A 22,342-nucleotide genomic window follows, 5' to 3' on the forward strand; every position below is an offset into this window, starting at 1 on the left:
AAAAAAAAGCAGCATAGAACAGACTTGTAAGAAGGTGGTATAGCCAACAAAATGCTAATGCCATTTTTTGTCTAAAGTTACTTAAGCGTGCAGTCAGCATTGCGCACTGCCCACTGGAAAAGCTCATAACTGCCCTTTCTTGGCCTCTGATACAGTGCCTATCCTCCCCATAGAGGCACAAACCCACTTCAGTGCTGTTCCTTCGACTTAGTTCTCTGGCTGTTTACCATTTTCTCATGTAAATTGCAGGATATAATGCTACAGTACAGCAAATGAGGCCAGAAAATAAGGTTGATTTCATAGATTTGTCTCATCCATGCAACTTAATGCAGTAAAATTACTTCTTCAAAAAACATTTTGTTCTCAGTTCCTACAAATATTACAGATGCTGTACTGACCCATTGTCATTTTATTTGCAAAATCAAATGCTTATCATTCTTTTAAATATTACATAAAAATAATCACAACAGCTGTCCTGACACCCTTGGAACTCATATTGTAAAATGAATGTTGATGCTCTATATTTAAGGTATGTTTGGCGCATTCAATCTCAAGCAATGCCTCACAATCTATTGTTTGTTGAGAATCAAAGTCTGCAATGAGTCTGAAAAAGTATATTATTGGCTACAAAACAGGCTTTTATAAAAATGTTCCTTTCGATTTTCTTCTGGGTAAATAACCAACAATATTTTTTCTTAACCTTGACTAAAGTCCAAGATTTGCTCTGTCTGTCTGTCTGTGTGTGTGTGTGTGTGTGTGTGTGTCTCTCTCTCAAGCACGTGACACAAGAACATGGAAGTTGATTAAAGGGGTCCATTATGTATCAACTTAAGGAAAGGCTTGGTGATTGATGAAACTAGTAGTCACCTTCACTGTAAGCTACTGCACCTGTATCCTTTATGTCAAATGACCTGAAAATCCTGCTGACAGGCTCACATTCACAAGGATACCCTGCCCAAGACACTGGGTTAGGACTAAAATGGATATAGTCATCACAGAATCTTTTTTAAATATATTAAAATTTTTACAAGTATTCTAAAAGTGCCATACCATGCACTGTAAAAAAGGAAACATATATTACATATAAAGAATAACTATTTCATTAGTACTTTCTTCTTTCACTAATGTTTCTAAGTCATCCTAATTTACTACATTATGGCTTCTCCATCCTACAGTAATATATAAACCATAGTAGTGCCCGGTTTTTCAAGAGTGAACTAAATTCAAAAACAACAAAAATAATCAAAACTAAGAAAACATTTTGTGCAAGGAGGACAAGCTACGAGAATTAGAATAAATACAATAACATTACATTGGGTATTTCAAGTTTTTAAAAACTGGAGATGTAAAAACACGCTTTGATCATTGATCAGTAGATAAAAACAACCTCTATTCAAGTTACATATGTAAGTGGTCCATGAGCACAACCTACTACACCAAATCTTAAATCAGAGACAAAAGGTCCCCTTGGATACACTTATAAGGGGATAGGCTTTAGGACTGGATCTACGTTGAGCAATGAAGCCAATACAGAAACACTGTATTCAAGAAGATTAAGGGCCCTCTGGGCAAGAGAGTGGCAGCTGTTTGTTTTCATAGGGGAGAATATACACATATGCATATAGAATAGCAATCACAAGAAGTTTTATTCATATATGTACTGTATACAACCTTATGGTCCCACTTAGGACCTTTCATAATGATGTTATACATAAATTAACAAACAAGCACATATAAACACAAATAATTCTTACACACATACAAACAACACTATAAAATGCAATATTCCATAATAAGGATGGAAAAAAATACTAGCCAGCATTAAGGGGGCATTACTTCAAATTGAAAAAAAATTGTCGCAGAAAAAAAACAAAATTTTTTGCCATTTATGTGACAAAACTGCAACAAATCCTAAGGAAAAATATGCCATCTAAAAGCTGTTGAGGTCATGTAGAAGTCACTGGCAGGTTGTTCTTTTTACAACTGAAAGATCCTTCTATGCTTTGTGGTTTAAAAGGTTCTCAGGGTTTTGTTTTTTTTTTTACACTTTTATTTGTGCGACAATACAAAAAAGTAATGTTTTTTGCTTTTAATAAAAAGATCTAAAAAAAAAAAATCCATATGTTGATAACTTTACCCCTAAATATAAATGGAAACACTGTATTTTGTCACAACAAACTCAGTGTCGTATGTTTATTATGTGTAATTATTAACATGTGATATGACGAATGAGGAAGGTATAATATGAGGGGGAAAAAAAAAAATGACCTATGGTAAATGTCTGCCATTTAGAGTTTAATCGTCTTTTCCTCTGAAAGGAACACAGATATAACACTACACTTGCCCACAAAACAAAATGTGGCCTTCATGTTGACAGTAAAAAGCCCCGGCTTTTAGAATAATGGATGTCTCAGTCTCGCCTTGCCCTTCAGTGGAACGGCCTATTGTTTTGATTTCTTAATCAGCAGGCTCACACACACATCACACCAAGGGAGCCTGGATTATTCCTTTCGCAGGGAACCCTTGAAATGAACATTTCACTCTCTGCTAGTGACATACTTGAGAGAAGAGAGAAATCTCCACCGAGGCAGCGGCACTGGTATGGGACACACACAGCGCCACTTCCTCTGGGCATTCATTACCTGTTAAGAAACAATCTTTTGGTGAGTGGCAGTTCAGGGTTTTTGAGAGCATGCTGCAATATTTCTTCGGGTCTGCTGAGTCATAATTAAAGCTGAACTGAGCGGAATTGGAGAGGGAAGGTCAGCAAGGTGCCGTATGAGAGATGAGGCTAGGCTGATGGGGACCAAATGAACAAATTATGATGGGCCCCACTCAATGTGATGAGGTCAAACGCTTGTTTCTACCCACTGACAGTTCAATTTCCCTGAAATGTCTCTCGATTCTCTATGAACTAATTATGAATGAAAAGTTATCAACTGCCCACACCAAAGGGGGCCTAAATGCTAGTGCTTGGTGCTTCTAATGTCAAAATAATGTTTAAAGGAGCGTGCCAGCAGAAATATTTACTGATAAAACACAAGGCTTTTTTTATTTGAATATCCACAAATATGTCTCTGTGTTTGAAGGCCTCTGTTGTACAAAAGAACTACTGCCTGTTTATTTCCCCCCCAAAATGAATACCAGCTTATAGTAAATTAATCCACCCGGGTGTTTCCATGACACCGGCTACAGTTCTTGCGCATATAAATGCAAAAAATTGTATTGCAGACAACGAACATGCAAGAATTCACTGGAAATCTTCTACTGTTTCAACCCAAATCATCATTAGTTTAACTGAAATAAATTACTCTTTAAAACCCTAAGGCTTACGCTGAAGAAGACCCTGTAGCATTACATCATAGGGGGTTGATTTATAAATCCTTGTCTTAAGGAGACTTAAGTTTCATGTTAGAATGGGAAAGATAACACAAAACAATTTTAAGATGAACACAGCTTCTCAAGTAAAATTCTTCAAAAAAAGGAAATACTGGTATGGAACATGTCATCCAGAATACTTGGGACCTGGGGTTTTCTGGATAAAGGGTCTTTCTGTAATTCAGATCTCCATACCTTAAGTCTGCTAAAAAATAATTTAAACATTAAATAAACCTCCATTGACCTCCATTAAGGATTAATTTCAAGGTACTGATTTACAGAAATCATGATTAGATTAAAATGGAGTCTATGGAAGATGACCTTTCTGTAATTTAAAACTTTATGGATAACAGGTTTCCGGAAAACAGATCCCACACCTGTACTACACATTTTCTTTATAGCAGAAGCCCCTGACCACAAGTCCTACTGATTTTTAGGGGCACATTTATCAAAGTACGATTGTTTCCGAATGCAAAAAATTTGTTTTTATACTGTGCGTATTTTTTGCGACTTTTTAGTTAATTTTCACAACTTTTTCGTACTTGGTGACAAAATCATATTTTTGTGCGTGAATTTGTGTGACAAAACCATATTTTTTGTGCCTTGCGACAATTCGTGTGATAAAATCATATTTGTCGCAACGACTACGAATAGTTTAGAAATTTACGGATTGAAACGAAAAGAATCGTATTTTGTGATTTGGATTCGTACTTTAATGAATGGGCCCCCTTAGTGTCTTTCAAGATATAACATATTTGTGGTTTAGGCCCAAGAATCCAACAGAATTATAGCAAAGGGATTTTTAATATTTTGGTTGCTAGAGATAATTTAACATTTCAAAAAACATTTTTTGAAAGTGCCCCAAATAAGTAATTTCCTCTCTCACCATTTTCTAATAACAAATTTCAAATGATTAAAAATATATTAAAAAGATGGCCAGCTATTCCGCTAATAAGAAAATGGGGAAGAAGTTCATAATCAACATTTTTATAGAACGCTGGAGAAACGGTTACATTGTTCCATACGTTATAACTTTTACTTCCCTCCCAGAGCAGGCCATCACTTATACATGAAAACATGCTGTAGCAAACTGTAAAAAAAAAAAAGTTATGGATGAATATAGGTATGGATGTTATATGGAAACCTGTTATCCAGAAAGCTCCAAATTATTGGAAAGTGTATCCCATACACTCCATTTTAAAGAATTCACATTTTTAAAACACAACTCCTATTTCTCTGTAATAATAAAACAGTACCTTATACTTGATCCTAACTAAGATATAAGTAATCCTTATTGGGGGCAAAACAAATATTGGGTTTAATTAATGTTTAAATTACTTTTTTAGGAGATCCAAATTACAAAAAGACCCCGTATTTGGAAAACATCAGGTTCCGAGCAATCGGACCTGTATTTTGTTCCAAACCAGTAGTCATGTATAACAGAATTTGTAGTTAAATTTGTAAGCAGCCTGTGTGTACCTTATGAGACCATACTGAGCACTCTCATGTAAAGATATTATGACCCAGGATTAATCACTCATATCCCATCTAGTATGATTTTACTTAGTAGGAATATCTCTTGTACAAATGTTATCACAACTATTATATGTAATCATTATTATACACTGGACTATGTCCTGCTATAACAGAGGATTCCAGGCATTACAAAGATTTTGTGAGCATGGCAGAGAAAAGAGCCATTTTACATGGTTCATTGTTTCCATGCATCCAGGCAAAGGTCAGAATTACAGTATCTCTGCTTACCTGACATGTAAAAGGAATAAGCATTGCAGAACATGAAAATCCAGTCACACAGTATGCTTCTCTACCTCATGAGATCTGTAGCCATACTCACCAGCAAGTCTCATGAAATGGGTTATTTGGGCTATACCCAGATGCAGAATTTGTTGTTTTCTGCAGGCAAAACCTGAAGTGCATATCTATTATTGTGTACATTCCCTATCCAGCCACAGGCCTAGTACTGGAATGAAGTCTATGTATGTATGTGTTTATAAAGCACCATTTATGTACACAGCGTTCTACAGTAGAAGAATTAATCAATACAACAAAACAGGGGGTTATTACATTATAAGATAAATACAAAGTATGGTAATAAATACAAGGTACAGTTGCAATAAGTTAAGAATCAAAGAGAGAAGAGGATAGAGGTTCCTGCCCCACAGAGCTTACAATCTATATGGGAGAGTAACTTACAGACACAAATAGGAGGATATTAGTGCTGCAGGTTACAGTGGCTAAAACTACTACATAAGTGCCAGAGGGAGGATTCTCTCTGGAGGAATAAAGAAATATAATATCCAAAATATCCAAATATAAAGAGCTGTAAGTAAGAAAGGTTTAAGATGGGAAATGGTAGTAATAATGGGAGGTGCAACCAAGCGGTTGCTCTGCGAGGAGCGGAGTCGTATGGACACTCAAGAGAAGAGATGTAGTGAGGTGCAGAGGAACGAAGGACTTTTAATACTGAGAGAAGGAATTTTTATAACAAGTTTCTCAAAATCTGGGAACCCAATTTCTCTTCTTTCGCTGTAAAAACCTGTGTCCTGATTAATGTTAATAAGATCACACCCAAACTCCACCAGTAACAAACAAATAAAGCTTTCGGTTTCTCTATGTTTTCATTGCGATGACATGACCTGTCCCCGTTTGTTTACTGGTTTTTTTTGTTGCTTTATACTACTTACAATCAATGTTTCTCTTATCTAATTTTGAATAATTATAAGCAAATGGGACTATGGGAGATTCTTCCCGTCAAAGAAAAACCTCTAGCCGCCCACTGTATATATACAGACTAACATTTACATACTTCATATGCAATAATTTCTAATACTTATCAAAATGTCATATTTTATTTAAATGGTTTGTCTTTATATCCTATATCTGCGATAAATTTATTATAGTCTGTTCACTTATTCTTTGATATCAAATAAAAAGGTATTGAAATAATGAAAAAAAAAAAAAAAAAAAAAGCAATTTTTGAGTTATTCTCTGTTTTTATGGGAAGCCATGACAAGGATTTTAGCAGTGGAAAGGCCTGAACTCTCCTTGAAAAAAGGAGGAGAATTCTGGCAGCAGATGAGAGTTAGGGAGGCCAGTTAGTAGCAGGTTGCAGTAGTCTAGTCGGGATAGGATGAGAGCATGCGTGAGTATCCTAGCTGTTACATTTGAAAGAAGGGGTCGGATTTTGGCAATATTGGTTAAAAAAAAGTGACAGGTTTTGACAGTGGTCAGAGAAGGAGAGAGATGAGTCAAACATCACCTCCAAACAATGTGCTGAGTTGACAGGGTTAATGAGTGAGCCATCGATAGAGCTAGTAAAGGGGGGAGAGGGAACAGGCTTAGGTGGAAAGATGTTCAGTTTGAGGTGGCATTGGGGTTCATCCAATTGGAGGTTGCTGGGAGGCAGTTAGAGATTTGATTAACAAAGGGGTCGAAAAGTATATTTGGATATCATCAACATATAGATGATATTTAAAGCCAAATTAGATCTCCCAAACACAGACTGTAAAGGGAGAATAGAGAGAGAGGACAAGAGAAGCTGGGAGACTTTGGAGGCCGTTACTGAATGGACAGAATTAAGACATGCAGAAGGGGCCTCAGGAAGGAGGAGCCAGTCTGAGTTAGTAGAGGTGGGAATCTGATTGCGGATGGTCTCTACTTTGCTTTTAAAGAAATCAGCAAAGTCCTGGGGAGAGTGCAGAAGGTTGAGAGATTCTGTTGATAAAGGATGCAGAAGGGTATTCAATATAGAATATAGGCATGGTGGGTTGGATTTGTTATTATTTATAAGGGTATTGTAGTACTCCTGTCTGGTCTGGAGTTGAGACATGACAATAGGAATTTATAATGAAAAAAGTCCACTTACGTATGGGATTTCCTCCACATACGTTGACATACATAGACCTTGCACGGGAGCGTAAGAATCTGGCTTGTGAATTCAGCCAGGGGTGTGCAAGATAGCAGTTCCCTGTAGACATCAGAATAGCACTCAATAGTAAGGAATCCAAGTCCAGCTTGGGACTCCTCCAGTTACATGGGAGTAGGAGAAACAATAGGTTACCTGAAAGCAGTTCTAATGTGTAGCGCTGGCTCCTTCTGAAAGCTCAGACCCAGGCACAATGCACTGAGATGGCGCCTACACACCAATATTACAGCTAAATACATTTAAAATACATAAAATACATTTGTTTGTTCAAGAATACAAATTTAAATGATAGAGTGAATTATTTGCTATGCAAACAGTGTAATTTAGAAATACAAAGTACCCCATAAAAAGTACAGCACTTTAAGTCTCCACTTTACCTCCCCCTGCACATGGATGATGTTTTATTGGAGCCATGGTTTAGAATGCAGATAATTCCATTGCAGGTTGGATCAGGTAGCAGGTCATAGGGGCTTCACTAAGCAATAATTTTCATACTAAGCTTTTCTATATATTTTTCCCCCTTCATTACATAGATTTGTTACTTACAAAATCCATCCTTGTTGCAATAAAATAATAGCAGCAGTAAGGAAGCGGGTGTGTGCATTCTGACACTGACGGATGCCGATGGCCGGACACCATTGCCGCCAGTCTTCTCTGTGCCACAATTAGCCATGGAACGATGCAGTTGTAATATTAGTATTTTGTTCTTTGCCCAATTCATTGCATAATTATATTGTTCTAAACTTGCATTATTATGGCAGCTGCTTGCCTATCATTTGTATTTTCCTCGTTAATTCTGACTCGGTGAATTAACCTTTAATTACCATTGTTAAAACTGAAATGAGCCTTACGGCTGCCTGAGGCTCCTCGCTCTCAGTGAATGAAGTGGATGGAAATGTGCAGGGTCAATGAATATGTCCCATGCCATGTCTGATTGCTGGAGAAAAATGTGAGGGCTACGGCTCCCTATGCACAAGATCTTTTGTATCTAACACAGGTTGGCAGAACTGCAACACAACAGAAGGCTCACACTGTATTGTACTTGTACTGTCTTTTCTTTTATTAGTGCATATTCCAACATACATCTATATGAACTGTATTCACTGGATCACACTGTGCGGCAATAATCAAAATAGAACATGCTTGGTATCCAACTGTGTGCAATAAAGAGCTTTTTATTTTGTGGTTGCAAGTTGTGATCTGGTTACACCAGCACCTTTTCCATGATTTGTTTCTCTTTAACAGCTGCACTAACTGTTTTACATCTCCATCATTTCTCACTGCTGCAGACAATCTGAAAGTATTGTAACTCACTGGGTTTGTTAAAGGGGAACTATCGTGAAAATGAAAATTTAACATAAGCTCTATCTTACAAAATTAAGAATCTAAATATATCCAATTAAAAATTTAGTTGTTTCTGAAATAACCAAGTTACTCTTCACTCTCCCTCTCAGCATCTGTCTCCTAACCTTTCTTTATGCAGGAATCAGGGTCAGATTTTGATTGACAGGGATGTCTAATATATCCATTAGGAGGGCTCCCTTTCCTAGTAGATGTGCTAGAGAACTCAAATAACTGATTCCAGAGCAAACAAAATCTAACAAAATAACTCACTCTGGCACAAACACTGCATGTAGAGGGGCAAGATTTCTGTCAGTCTATTATTTTGAATAAGTGAATAAATCTTCTGGGTGAAGGGAGCTGCCCCCAAAAGATTTATTAGACTTAACTGTCAATCAAAATCTGACCTTCATGAATTGAGAAATATATTGAGAGGGGTACAGTGAAGAGTTACATCATTTTTCAGAAACAGTAGAGAATGTGTAATAAATTATATTTAGAAAGTTTCTAATATTATGTGAGATTAAGCTAATATTACATTTTCATGATAGTTCCCCTTTAAGGCTAAGTCTCATAGGGAAAAACTACTATCATGGCACAAAACAGAAAATGATGTATGCAAGGAATAATGTCATAAGTAAGATGAAGGAGTGATGTCTTCAACTGTCATCATGGGAGGGGAGCGTGACACTAATGTGTCCAGTGAGGCACCTAGTCATATGTATAGTAAATAATGGACCAGGATAGCCAATATACAACCTGAATCTGCATAGCATCCTAACAATGGTCTTTAAAGGGGGTAATAACATCATGGCTTGTACTGAGTGATAAACCCTAAAAGCAAAAGGAGCATTTCTATAGAAAGTTAAACACGTTTTTTTTTTTTCTAAAAAGCCTCAAAATAGAGTAAAAAAACCCCCACTATATGCTATGAAGAAAAATAATTTAACTTTTACAACAGTACCCTTCATATAGGCACAGTCGCCTAATGACAATAATAAACCCAGATGAAGCCTGGCATTTTGGCTTAATCTGATTTGGTGGGTACAGAGGTTCTATGAACTGTATGAGGGGTGTAAAAATGTACATTTGGTGGGTTATTCTAACTTGTTCAACATAGAGATGAATGGATATCATTCAACTGTATCATTCAACTGTATTGTCTGGCAGCAGAAGTAGAGAGAGTGAGGCGTCCCTATGAGAGTTACAGATCGGAATGGCTAAATTCCATTTGCAGGGTTTTCTTGCAATTGAGAGCAGATCACAGATCCAGTCTTAGAAACACCTCCATAATAAGCTAACTGATTTAGCAACACACGCACGAAAAGCACACTCTGACATTTCTATCACTTTAAAAAGGAGGCTGATTTGATTAAGGAAAATGAGCATCAAAACAAATTTTGCCTTTGCTACTTCACTGTTAACCCTTTGGGCTCCCGGGGGGGTGTGGAATTCATTGCTTTTCAAAAAAATTATGGATACTCCTTCGAAGCAAAGGGCAATTGAAAAAAGAGGGAATTGTCATGCTATATCCTATTAGTAATCTTCATTTAGGGATCAGAGGGATGAAATAAAAGGAATAAGGTATACTTTCAATAATGCGCAGTAGCCAGGAGTTTAGAGAATAGACTTTATTAACAGGCTTTATAGAAGCTGTATGCAATTACAGTGCTGAACGATTTGAATAATAGACTGTCGCACATATTCTAAGATAAGTGGCTGCTACATTCCTCTGATATTAGGGTCATATACTCATCTATTCTTACTCCGAGCTCTCTATCACTTGGTAATAAATTAATTTCTTAGTGTTAGTTCAGCATGTGCCCTACAGTTAAATTCATTTTCTCTCTCACTGAAGGAAAAAGTTTGGAGGGAGAACAAATTTGGAATATTATTTCCGATTTCACAGCCGTTGCTCACACTCACTCACCAGCCAGTTAATGTGTGAGCAATGGCGGTGTTCCTCAACCAAAGCAGTGCTCTTGGAACAGATACTGGACTATACCAAGGCAAGTCAGTGGGCCATACTAATGTGCTCAGAGTCTGATTTGGGATTCAGCTGAGCCTAACTCAGCAGGACTAGGCCAAATCCAAGTACCTGGTTGATCCAATTCCAAACCATTAATATCACATGACTTTACACAGGCTGCACAAATTAGGGTACAGAGTGGTTATTTTTAACCACTCTGTACCCTAATTTCCAAATGTAAATTCAAATTAGGGGTTGGTCAGGATTTAGCTTTTTGAGAGATTCAGGATTGGAGCATCCCTATAATAAAGAAACTTACATTGCTGAGTAAATCATAAGCTTGCATTCAAGCAGGTAGGGAATACATCCCCATGTGTCATCTGGAGAAGCTCTCAGGGAGTTTATGGATCTAAATAGTCCATTAAAAGGTTAGGAGCTCAGCTTGGAAATGTTTACTCTAATAACTCACCAGTATTACGGTTTGTTATTACTGTATAACCAATGGCCATTTAAATATATTCACTTTATTTAGAGCAAGTTTTACAAAACCTTGCTGTTTTTTAATAAAATGCACTGGCCCTTGTACACCCATGTCTGTTTTTTAAATTGACCTACTTTGCCTTTTCTACTTTGTCTTTCTTCCCTCTTCCACCTGCTCTGTGTTTATTTTTGCTCCCCGCTTCATTTAGTTAAACCTTTCCCCCTCACTCCCTGCATGTATCCTCCGTCTCTCCATATTTTCTATTGTCATTACAATTTCCACTTTTTTTATTTCACATTATCACCCCCACACAAACAAACAAGGAACTTCCAGTCTATGTCGTAGTTTGACTCCTAGCAGGTTCCTTCTTGATTCTCCCTAGTTTCGTCTGACCCCGTCCAATCTCTTGCCTTTAATTTGCCCCTTTGGTACCTTTGTCTGGGGCTCACCCGATTTATTAACCTTCTCATTCAGCTTTTGCCTTCATGTTACTTTCTCACTGACAGCAGACCATCCCACTTCTATCCCTGTTGGAGCTGTGACCCATGGAACCCAAGGCCAAACTTCACCATATACTTGGCAATTAATATTCAAATAAAAATGCAAATGATACAAAATGAACAAATAAATCGTTCTACAAATAACTTTTAAAAACAATAAAATTAAAATATACTTACATTTATTACAGGAGATGAGGAAGAGAGGGACAAGCCTTCTAAATCGGATAGTAAACTGGGAGAAAGTATGCTGGGTTTTGCAACAGCTGCCGGCATATTAACTAAGAGGAAAAAGAGTGAATTAATATTATCCAAAGATTTATTCACTCGTATGTGCAACTGACTGCCATATAGGTGAACAGGGCGTATATAAAGCACCCCTCATGGAGCTACTTATCCCTGCAACTGTTTCAAATCTACCTTTGGGTCACTGCCCTTCCACACATTAACTCAATAAATAGGTATGGTTTACCTTTAATGTATAAATATAAATGATATAAAAAACCACCAGTACATAAATGAGTTCAGGAATTGCTTTTCAGCTCCTGCTCTATAATACACAGAATTAAAAGCTGCCTCTTTATACATACAAATCATATTGTTGCCATGATTGTGGCTACACTGCATCCCAGTGATGTTTGGAAGACAATACTCAGCTTGGCTGAACATGTGCGTTTGATTGCTAGGAAATAATTAAAAAGCCATCAGAAGTTCTCTGAGGTGGACAGAGATGTGAAATCAGAATAGGGTAATTACGTCTATTTGTGCCGCAATGTATCTTACAAAGCAACACTGAGGCCTCAGAACACAAGCAGTCATGGTACTTACAATCATCTAGATCGAGCAGAGACACTTCATTTTTTCTAGGGATTTCCTTTTGTTTTACCGGTTTGTTTTCAGTTTTCTGGCAAAAAAAATGAATTAGAAAAAAAAAATCAACACAGAAGAATGGAACACAGAACTACAGCATTATATTTTGCACTGTAAGATGCCTTGTTCCTGCTGCCTGGGAGCATGAGGGTTGTAGTTCCCAACCAAAGCTGCCCATACATTATATCTACTCGATTGTCAAGTTTGACAAAGAACAGATCTTTCACTGATATGCCCACCTTGGGCCAAACTATTGGATCCCAATGACGGGGACACAGGCCATCGTGAAGAGGACTACATCAATGAGCAATGCAGTCCTCAATCCAACAGGAGAATTAAATCTGCCCAACATTGGACCATTTTTTACCAGATACTGGGCAGGTATGCCTGTTGGACGGCCCCATACACGAGCAAAGAGGGTGCTGAATCTGTCTGAAGGGGGAAAATCCGCTTAATTTTGCCTGTCTATGGCCACCTTTACTATAAGGTCCCCTTATCCTGTGGGGCTATTACTACTCTTTACTTTTTTAAAACCAATAAATAACTAGAATAAGGGAACTGACATAAAAAAAAAGCCATTATGCGTTTAAAACCCCTTTAAATACGGCTTATAGAAATCCTATAAAAAACATTTTGCTGAAGAGTAGAAAGAAGCTTGTTCTAAACAAAAAAATAAAAGTTCTAGGTACGTTGCATGCAGAATATCCCATTTCCAATTCATCATGTTAATAGAGACAGAAGCTGGATAAAAGCATATAGGAGATGAAGCGGGAGATTGAGGATTTCTCTCACCCGATGCATAATTCATGCGCTCTGACTGCAAAGTGTGTAAAATGAGAATTTCACACAGCCTTGTGAGCCATAGACTTGCACAGGAAAGGCACATGAATTGCAGTTTACTCTACAAATTGTATTTTATCTTCCAAAATATTTATGTAAAATGCATCATTCACAAATCACATGTTCTGGCTGATAACTGCTGATAGCGCTGTGTTCGCTCTTAAAAGGTGATCAGGCAAAACACAGCCAATTTGTTTCTGTACATTTCTAATGGCAGACAAGCTTCTGAGCTATCAACCAGAAAGACTTGGCTTGCAACAGAAACAGTACATCAAGGATACCCGTGGCATCTTGGCAGCGCTGCAGTTAAAGACAAGGGGCATTAGGAATAAAGGTTTGAAACCAAGGGGTGGGGGAATATTGTATAAATCAAAACATGCTTAAAGAAGATACATAACAATTAACTGTGCATTATAAAAGAATACCATATCATAAAACAATGGGAGAGTTTGGCCACCAATATATAAGGAGTAAAAGTTGCATTCTGATTGGACGCCGTGTGAGTGAGGGAACATGTGGAAGAGAGGGGGGAATTCTCGAGGCTGAAACATACGTTTTATTGAAGCAACATAAATAGTTGAAATTGCAGCTTTGGTGGTTCGACTTTGGCTGGAAATGTCCCGCAGACACATCCTGGGTGGTTGAGAAACTGTCATATCGGCTTTTATGTTTGTCCCATAAAAAGTATCATTAGACCTTAAACATTCCATTTATCTACGGGGCAGGGACCTCCTTCCTACTGTCTCACACCACATGGCACTTATTCCCTGTGCATTTATATATATTTATTGTATTTATTTATTTATTATAACACTTGTCCTCCCTGTATGTAATTTTGTAAGATTGTACAGCGCTGCATACCCTTTATAAAGTTATACACACATACATAAAAACAATGCAAACACTGAGCCAAATGGCATCTGATTTAAGTTACACACTATTACCATTCTGTCATAACACTTTAAACCTCCTCTTATTTCTAAAATGGTTTATTATCACACTTTATTTATAGAGCAGACATATTCTCCAGCATTTTAGACCATACCATATCTACATCAGTCCCTGCCCCAGTGGAGCTTACAATCTAATGTTTCTATCACATTCACATATACTATGGTCAATTTTATTAGGATCCAATTAACTTCCCTGTACGTTTTTGGCGTGTGATGGGAAACCTGAAGGAAAGTTATGCAGACATGGGAAGAACATGCTAATTTCTTACAGCTAGTGCCCTGGCTAGAACTTCAAAACTGCAAGGCAGCAGTGCCACCCACTATCCTTTACTATAAGAGTGCTAATTGAATAAATGAGGGTTACCCCATTTTCATATTTACCACTAGGTGGGCCATAGGAGCAGGTGTCAGGGAGCTGTTACCTGCCCATTGTTCTGATAATCGCTGCTGAGGGGGAAAAGGGAAGGGGGTAAAATCCCTCCAACAGCAGTAAAGAAAGACTGAAGTTTACGAGAATACAAGTCCCACGGCTGAGAGCACCTGGGAAACTAAGAATATGTCTAGCTCCACATTGAATTTGATAATTTAATGGAAAAAATACATAATTTCATGCAGAATTCTGCTAAAGCTGTTTATAAAAGTGTATGGAATGTGTTAGTAATGTATGTTATGGTTTATTTCCACACATACATTTCAGTTGAGTTTTATATTAAACATAATGTCCACCTAAATCTGGTCTCTGTATTTAACAGGTTTACTCTACCCACTGCTGCCTTTTCTGTGCAACAACCTATAGCTGGATATGTATTTTAGAAAGAAATCATTATAGGGCCTTGTGTAAAGCCAATCAGAAGACACCATGTTCAATTAAAATGGCAACATCTATGAATTAGAAAGTTTTATTCTACCGACGGACATTTCTAACACGTACAAGAACTTAGTTGTAACAACTTACCTCCTAGGGGATATAGCTGCCATACACCACAGTGATAGCAAACAATAAAGGAGGAAAGAAAATTGTAAGACATAAAACTGCAGAAAATTTCAGGTTAATTTCACAGCCTTGGCATTTGGTCAAACTTCACCTTAAACATTTCTGTAAGGTCTTCAGACCTCATGTTTAGGTTTATAAATGTTTTGTTTACTGTTAGCATTCACCCCCCATTTCATTGTACAGTAATGTCAACTATGTCAACACTTCATCAACGCAAATGTTAGGAGCTATAGTAAATACAGTTGTTTTTTCATAGGGCACTCGTTGGCTCGATGTCAAAGGGATCGACCTTGGTATTATTCCAGATTCATTTGGTACAATAATACCAATAAAAATTAAGCTTTAACCTGAACTACTGCAGAATGGTGATAGTGAATGTATCTAAAAATAACAATTTACTGTATGTAGTGAGTAGGTTTTAATACTTGCTTAAAACAGAATCTGTCGGCACAATGGATATAATAAACAAGGAGTAGTTACAGCAGTGCAGCTGTATTTATAGTAGATATGGGGGTCAAACTCAGTATATAAGAATGCATACAGAAAAATGGCAATGTCCCCCAAGAGTTTAAAGTCTAACAGAAAGCAGGGAAAATGTTGCCAGATGGAATGAACTAATGTAAAGATGCAGCCAGATTTATTCCTAAAGGAATTCTGTTTATCTTGAGCAATTTCACACTAATTACATCTTGAAACGCAGCAAATGCCTTCCAACATAACCATCTACTGCAGTATGCAATAACACTTTGGGAAACCAAGAACATTCAGATGCTGATGCTACTGAAACACTTTAGAAATGATTCTCGAACGATAAGATGAGGGAAAGTTTGCTAAGTGGAGCAAGATAATTCAGGAAGAAGTTCTGAAACGTGCTGAGATGTTCCAAAGTTAGGATGATGGAAGAATTATCTAGGGAGGGGCATTCATAAGGTGGCAGAGGATTTTTTAAAAAAAAAAATCTGTAATCCTGATGAAGACAACACAGCTGTTTTCTAAAGACATATTTAAGATAAAAAAATGAGCCAGAATTAGCAGGTATCAGAACCGTGTTGTTTGCGGTAAGATAAAAAACACAAAAAAAAAAAATATAAGCCAATATCCAAAGGATATTTGTATAGACCACAGTGGCCAACCAGGGATTTCCCCCAGAAGTAAATACTTATTCTTTTCTCATGTGGGGAAAAAGTCAAATATTTTGTTTGCTCAAGTCAATGGGAGTTGTCCTAGCCAAAGTCAAGCCATATTTTCAATTTGAGTTTTCGAGTTTTATTTGAGTTTGTAAAATTTGAGGCATCCAAGTTTTCTTTAATCGCACAAGCACCACATTAATAAATAAGCGAACATTTAATGTCAGTTTATTCGATTTAGAAAAACAAGCTCGAATTCACAAACTCAAAAATTGATGAATAAGCCCATAAGGTTCAGATTTCAACTTGCTTATATTTTTATTAAAGCAAGGAGACAAGTTTTAAGGACTAGGAAAGAAGGTGGAATGGTGGCACTTTCACAAAGCAGCAGTTAGGCCAAAATTTTACCAAACTATTTTTAACAAGTATTTCATATAAATCTGATCCTATCCTTCCTGATTTATCTATTTTGAGTCATAAGCAGGATTATTTAGCAGGGCGTTGGAAGTAGTGTGCTGGAGTTCTGAAGGGTTATGGTAAGAGGGCAGGATGTGAGGCAAAAGGATGGGAAAAGTGGGGCATTGTTAATTCCTAGAGTTGCAGTAGGAGGCTAAGGTGGCAAAAGCAGTGAGATCAGGTAATAGAAGTCACATGATGAGATAGGAGAGGTAGATTGGTTTACCAAGCTGGGCACTGAGTTGAGGCTGGGAAGTGCAGTTCTTAGCAGAAAAGTATTTTTAAGTACAGGTATTGGATCCCTTATCCAGAAACCCATTAGCTAGAAAGTTCGGAATTACGGAAAGGCCATCTCCCATAGACTCTATTATAAGCAAATAATTCTAATGTTTCGACATGATTTTCTTTTTCTCTGTTATAATAAAACGGTACCTGTACTTGATCCCAACTAAGATATAATTAATCCTTATTGGGGGCAAAGCAATCCTATTGGGTTAAATTACTGTTTAATTTTCTTAGTGGACTTAAGGTAGGAGATACGAATTACGGAAAGACCCCTTATCCAGAAAACCCCATGTCCCAAGCATTCTGGATAATAGGTCCTATACCTGTACTGCCATACAGAAGATGTATTTTACAGCTCTTAGCTCACAAAAATTCTGTATCCTCATCCAACAAAATATACAAAGCAAAAAGAAATGTATAAGTTATTGCAGGTATGGGACCTGTTATCCAGAATGCTTGGGAGTTGTAACACCTGCACACCTGGCCTCTTCAATGCGCTGGATTCCAGTGCTGGATTCCTTACTGCTATACAGAACATTTAAATGAGAAGGAGAGTTACAATCACTTGGGGTGTCACATGTTTTACATCCAATAAGAATTAATTATAACTCTGTGGGGATCAAGTACAAGCTATTGTTTTATTATTACACATAAAAAAGAAATAATTTTAAAAATGTAAATTATTAGATTTAAATGAAGTCTATGGGAGATGGACTTAACATAGTTGGGAGCTTTTTGAATTCCAGATAACGGATCCCGTACCTGTAAATGCAGGGACTTGACCTCGTTGGCAGATATATCTGTGTGGGGGTATTTTTAAATCTCCAAGACGCTAGAGATCACAATACCTTTGCCGTCAAAATTCGCCACACAACGCTAAGCCGTTAAAATAACGGCATAAAATCTGCGTTCAGACAGCGAACTTCTCCATTTATTTTCCACAGCTTTTTACACCGCTTTAATGTCGAGTTATGTTTTACACAGCATAATAAATAGGCCCTTAAGTCTGCTAAATATTATTTAAACAATCCTATTGGTTTATTTAATGTTTTGTCACCAATATGGATTCATGCAGTTTAGTTACCATTAAGTACAAGCTACTGTTTTATTATTACAGAGAAAAAGGAAATCATTTTTAAAAATCACAATTATTCGATTAAAATGAGGTCTATAGGACATAGCCATTCTGTAATTTGAAGCTTTCTGGATAACAGATCCCGTACAGATACTACAAATAATACCGTTTATTGGTTTACTGCTGTATGTGCAGTCAAGAGAGATAATTTTTCACTTTAATTTTTTTTCTTTGCAAAAATAAATACAGTGAAAAACACTTATATTATCAAGTCACCACAATTCATAATCAAATCCATTATTTCTCCCCGCAGAACGGTAAATGGGACTTTTTCAAGGTACAGAACCAATGAGACTTCCCTAGAGGCTCCGAAACACATTTTAATTCTGAGATCGTGTTTACAGTTCTAGAACACGAGCTTCGTTTTGCTGAAAACAATATGAGTCTGTGGAGCTCATTGAAATCAATATCGCATTCACATTTTGAAGAATGGTATGACAAAGATTTTCTTGAAAACTGAAGCCCGTGTCAGATTATTTCATAATAAGCACAACAGCAAGTTTGGCTACTCGGCCCCAGTACTAAATGAAACGAGTGGTGACAGAGATGCATTTCTAGCTTTAGCATCGTTTTCAACACGCTTAAATGGTTGAATTGTATTTCACAGACAGATCCAGGTTTTATGTCATTCTTTCTTACTATACCGACAGAGGTTCAGCAGCCATATACCAGTAATGGTCCAGGCTTTAATGTTCTTCACATGAGCTACCTCTCTTGAATTGTGTTAGAGCATAATCTGAGTGTCAGTAACTCTGCACATGCTCAGTGTGCTCTGGGCTACTAAGAAGCTAAGCATAGAGGTCAACAGAAATCATCAAACAGAAAATAAGGTTTGCCCGTCATAAAAGCTTGTGCTACAAGGGCCGATTCTTAATTCTAATGCAGAACTCAGCTGCCAATTAATGTGAATCTGAATGAATGGCTGATTAACCTTGTATTGTTTATATATATATATATATATATATATATATATATATATATATATATATATTTATATATTCAACAGTGCCACTTTTGCAATCAAATCTATACCCGAGGTGCATGTGCTAAAGGGTACTCTGCATCCCCAAACAGAAAATATGTGATTTGGGTTCGGCCGAATCCCCGAATCCACCCCGATGGATTCAGCCAAATACCGAACCGGATCCGGAAAGGTCAAAAATCGATGTGTGTGCAGCACGCGCCAATATTTCTTTTCCCCTAACATTTAACCCGTCTGAATGTTAATCAGCAAATGCTGCTTAGAATTCATTTCAGCCAGGACCGTGGATTCAGCAGAAACTGAACCCTGCCAAAAAAGCCTGAATCCTGGCCGAATACCGAACCGAATCCTGGATTCGGTGCATCCCTAGTTTGAATGATGCTTATATTCTGCTTTGGTTGCAAATAATGGCCAATGGCTTTTTGCAAAGAATATAATGATACTGAATTTATTCACTTTGTATAATGATACCATATGATTAGGTCATGTGACATGTTTCATTTGTAAAAGTTATATAATTTTGTTTGTCAGTGCTCGCTTAAAAAAGGGGGTGGATACCTTGAGGTGAGGTGCAAGAGCGTGATGACATAAAGGGGCGGAGTGACGATATAATAAGGTGGGGCAAGGAAAGAATATTACAAATCTAATGCCAGGTTCACTGCTGGCAAATTTATAATACTGGCCCCAGCCTTGGCAGGTCTATTGCTGCCAGGGTGGCAACCTTACTAGTACAACCCCAAAATATTTAACTTGTGTTGTATTTCTAGCCTACTTCTTTGTACTTTTTTGTGAAGCTTTAGTTCTCCTTTAAGACACTGCATACCGCTGACGTACTAAGAATAAAAACTATACCATTCCATGGCTTTTGCTCCCTTCTCAGCACTTACTTCTAGCAAGCTCTACTTTTTCCCTATGACACTGATTTACATGCAGAGCTGCCTTTTAACCACATGAAAATATGCACCAGCACCTTCACAGGATGTATAAAATCAATGGAATGTATAAAACTTAAAATATATAGAATGTATAAAGCTTACATGCTCTGTTGTATGACCATACAATACTCCAACTACAAGAAAAGCTTTAGTTTATCTGCCCCATTAAAGGGGCGGGTCCTGTATATACTATTTTGTGGTATAGTTTTCTATTTGCTTTCCAGTATGTACACAGTAAATTATAAAGGCTTAGCTTATTAGCAGCATTTTTATGGATATGCACAGTTTATTCCCCTAAACCCAAAAATGTAAGGGTCAAAAGAACGGTTCTCCTCTTGGGCAGGACCCTGACATGTCAACAATTGTTCTGGTGGTTGAAATAATGAAGGTCGGCCGAAGAGGAAAACTGGTCTTTAAGGATTCATTATAATTAATAATAAATTGTACAGGAAGGTCTAACAAAGCAATCTAAAGCAAGTAAATCATTGTAGGATGGAAAAGAGCAAAGTAAATGGACACCAGGGGCACTTAGTGTATACCTATGGAAGTGTGTGTACAGTTCGCACAGAAATTACATTTCCCAAGCAGCTGCTCTAACTAGGACGTCAATAAAGACAGTGAACCAATTTAAGACAAGGAAAGCATTTCAATGAAATCTACAGCAAATGTACATAGTATTATCGACTGCCAAGTCCTGTTTTCTAAATTTTTTGGACAATAATGTCTGGAACAGACACTTTTAGTAATGCAGAAGTGTTTGATTGCTCAGATGGAAATAAACTAGGCTTATGTATTCATCTATTTGTAGAGGGAAAGACCACAAAGGGAAAATTCTAAATAAGATATGCCGAAAGGGAATATTAACTTTTAAATTAACTTTCAGTCAGTGGTATTGTTAGACAATGCTCTGCCTGCACCTTCTTAGTTTCAAATTTAGTCCATTCTGTGGATGCTTTTTAGGGCATCATCACTGTATTCCGAATTCTATGAGAAACAGAACAAACATTTCTGTAGGCAACTCCATCAGCCTTGATATATAACTTTGAGCCAACCATATTGCTATTATGTATACCTGTGTATACATAATAGCAATATGTAGAGTGTGGTGCCGGTTTACTGAAGGAAAAGTGCATATATTGCATGAAAAGCAAAATTCCACTGAAGTTTATACGTACTGAAAAGTAAAAATACAGAGCAACACAGAATGGCTGTACAAGCATTTTAACGTTCAGCAATACATAAAAGTAGATAAATAGCTATTTGGCTATAGGCAAAAATGGCTTATGGATAAAGGTCAGATAAGCATGCCTTTCGATGCTGCCAAGCATAGTAGCACACCAACATGCCACTTTTTTGGCCTTTCCCACTAAAGGCAAAAAATTAGGTGAAAAAGGTGCAACGTTCCAGAATCAAAAAGTAAATGCTTAGCACTTTGCCTCTTACCTTACTATTCGTGACTTTTTTGGAAGTTTCCGGTTCTGATTCGCTTTCTTCCTCCGATTCAGAACTTGATTCTGAAGATGCTGATTCTGAGCTATCTTCAGAGTATACGCTTGAGTCTTCACTTTTTGTACCAGTCCCCTTCTTTTCATCTTCACTGCAACAACAAAAATAAAAATAAGTCTACAGGCAAAGTTTAACAGGTTTGCATGATAAAATATCCAAAATATATGTTGTCCTCTCTGCACCATAGCAAACTGACCCAACTAAGTCTCTATCATTCTGGCATGACTGGTAACTAGTGATGAGTGAATTTTTTCACTAGGCATGGATTAGCTATTGGCTGCAAAAAGTGCGGTAGTGTCAAATAAGTTGCAGTCATCCCAAAAAAGTTGTGGTCGCATAAAAAAAATAAAAATTAAATTCCCTCATCACTACTGGTCACACTCCCCACACTTACAACCTAATATTTTGGGCCTGAGGAGAAAGAGAGACTTTGACTAAAACTGCAGGGGATCATGGGCAATATGCAATTATGTTTGCTTGCATAATACTGGGCATCATAAAACAAAATTAACAGGTACAATGTGGCAATTGCAATCGAGGCCAGGCAAATGCTTGTTTAATCAGTGCAAAAGATGTAATGACTTTGGGGCATCTATTGCACTGAATAAACATGCAGGGGCCTGGCTTGCAATCGCCATGTTGTGCCA

At 37.3% G+C, this 22,342-nt stretch overlaps 1 protein-coding gene across 2 annotated transcripts in view; it reads right to left on the reverse strand.

The window, feature by feature from the left end:
- ap3b1 (adaptor related protein complex 3 subunit beta 1) overlaps positions 1 to 22,342 on the reverse strand; it is a 144,607-nt gene that overhangs the window by 42,594 nt on the left and 79,671 nt on the right. For both annotated transcript variants that reach the window (XM_012967364.3, XM_012967368.3), the window contains exons 20-22: positions 21,633 to 21,786; positions 12,441 to 12,516; positions 11,793 to 11,893 (exon numbers count right to left, since the gene is read on the reverse strand). In XM_012967364.3, the coding sequence (XP_012822818.3) occupies positions 11,793 to 11,893; positions 12,441 to 12,516; positions 21,633 to 21,786 (331 nt within the window). The remainder of the gene's footprint in view (positions 1 to 11,792; positions 11,894 to 12,440; positions 12,517 to 21,632; positions 21,787 to 22,342) is intronic.

The sequence above is a fragment of the Xenopus tropicalis genome, chromosome 1 (genome assembly GCF_000004195.4).
Source record: "Xenopus tropicalis strain Nigerian chromosome 1, UCB_Xtro_10.0, whole genome shotgun sequence".
In the NCBI taxonomy this organism is placed as follows: domain Eukaryota; kingdom Metazoa; phylum Chordata; class Amphibia; order Anura; family Pipidae; genus Xenopus; species Xenopus tropicalis.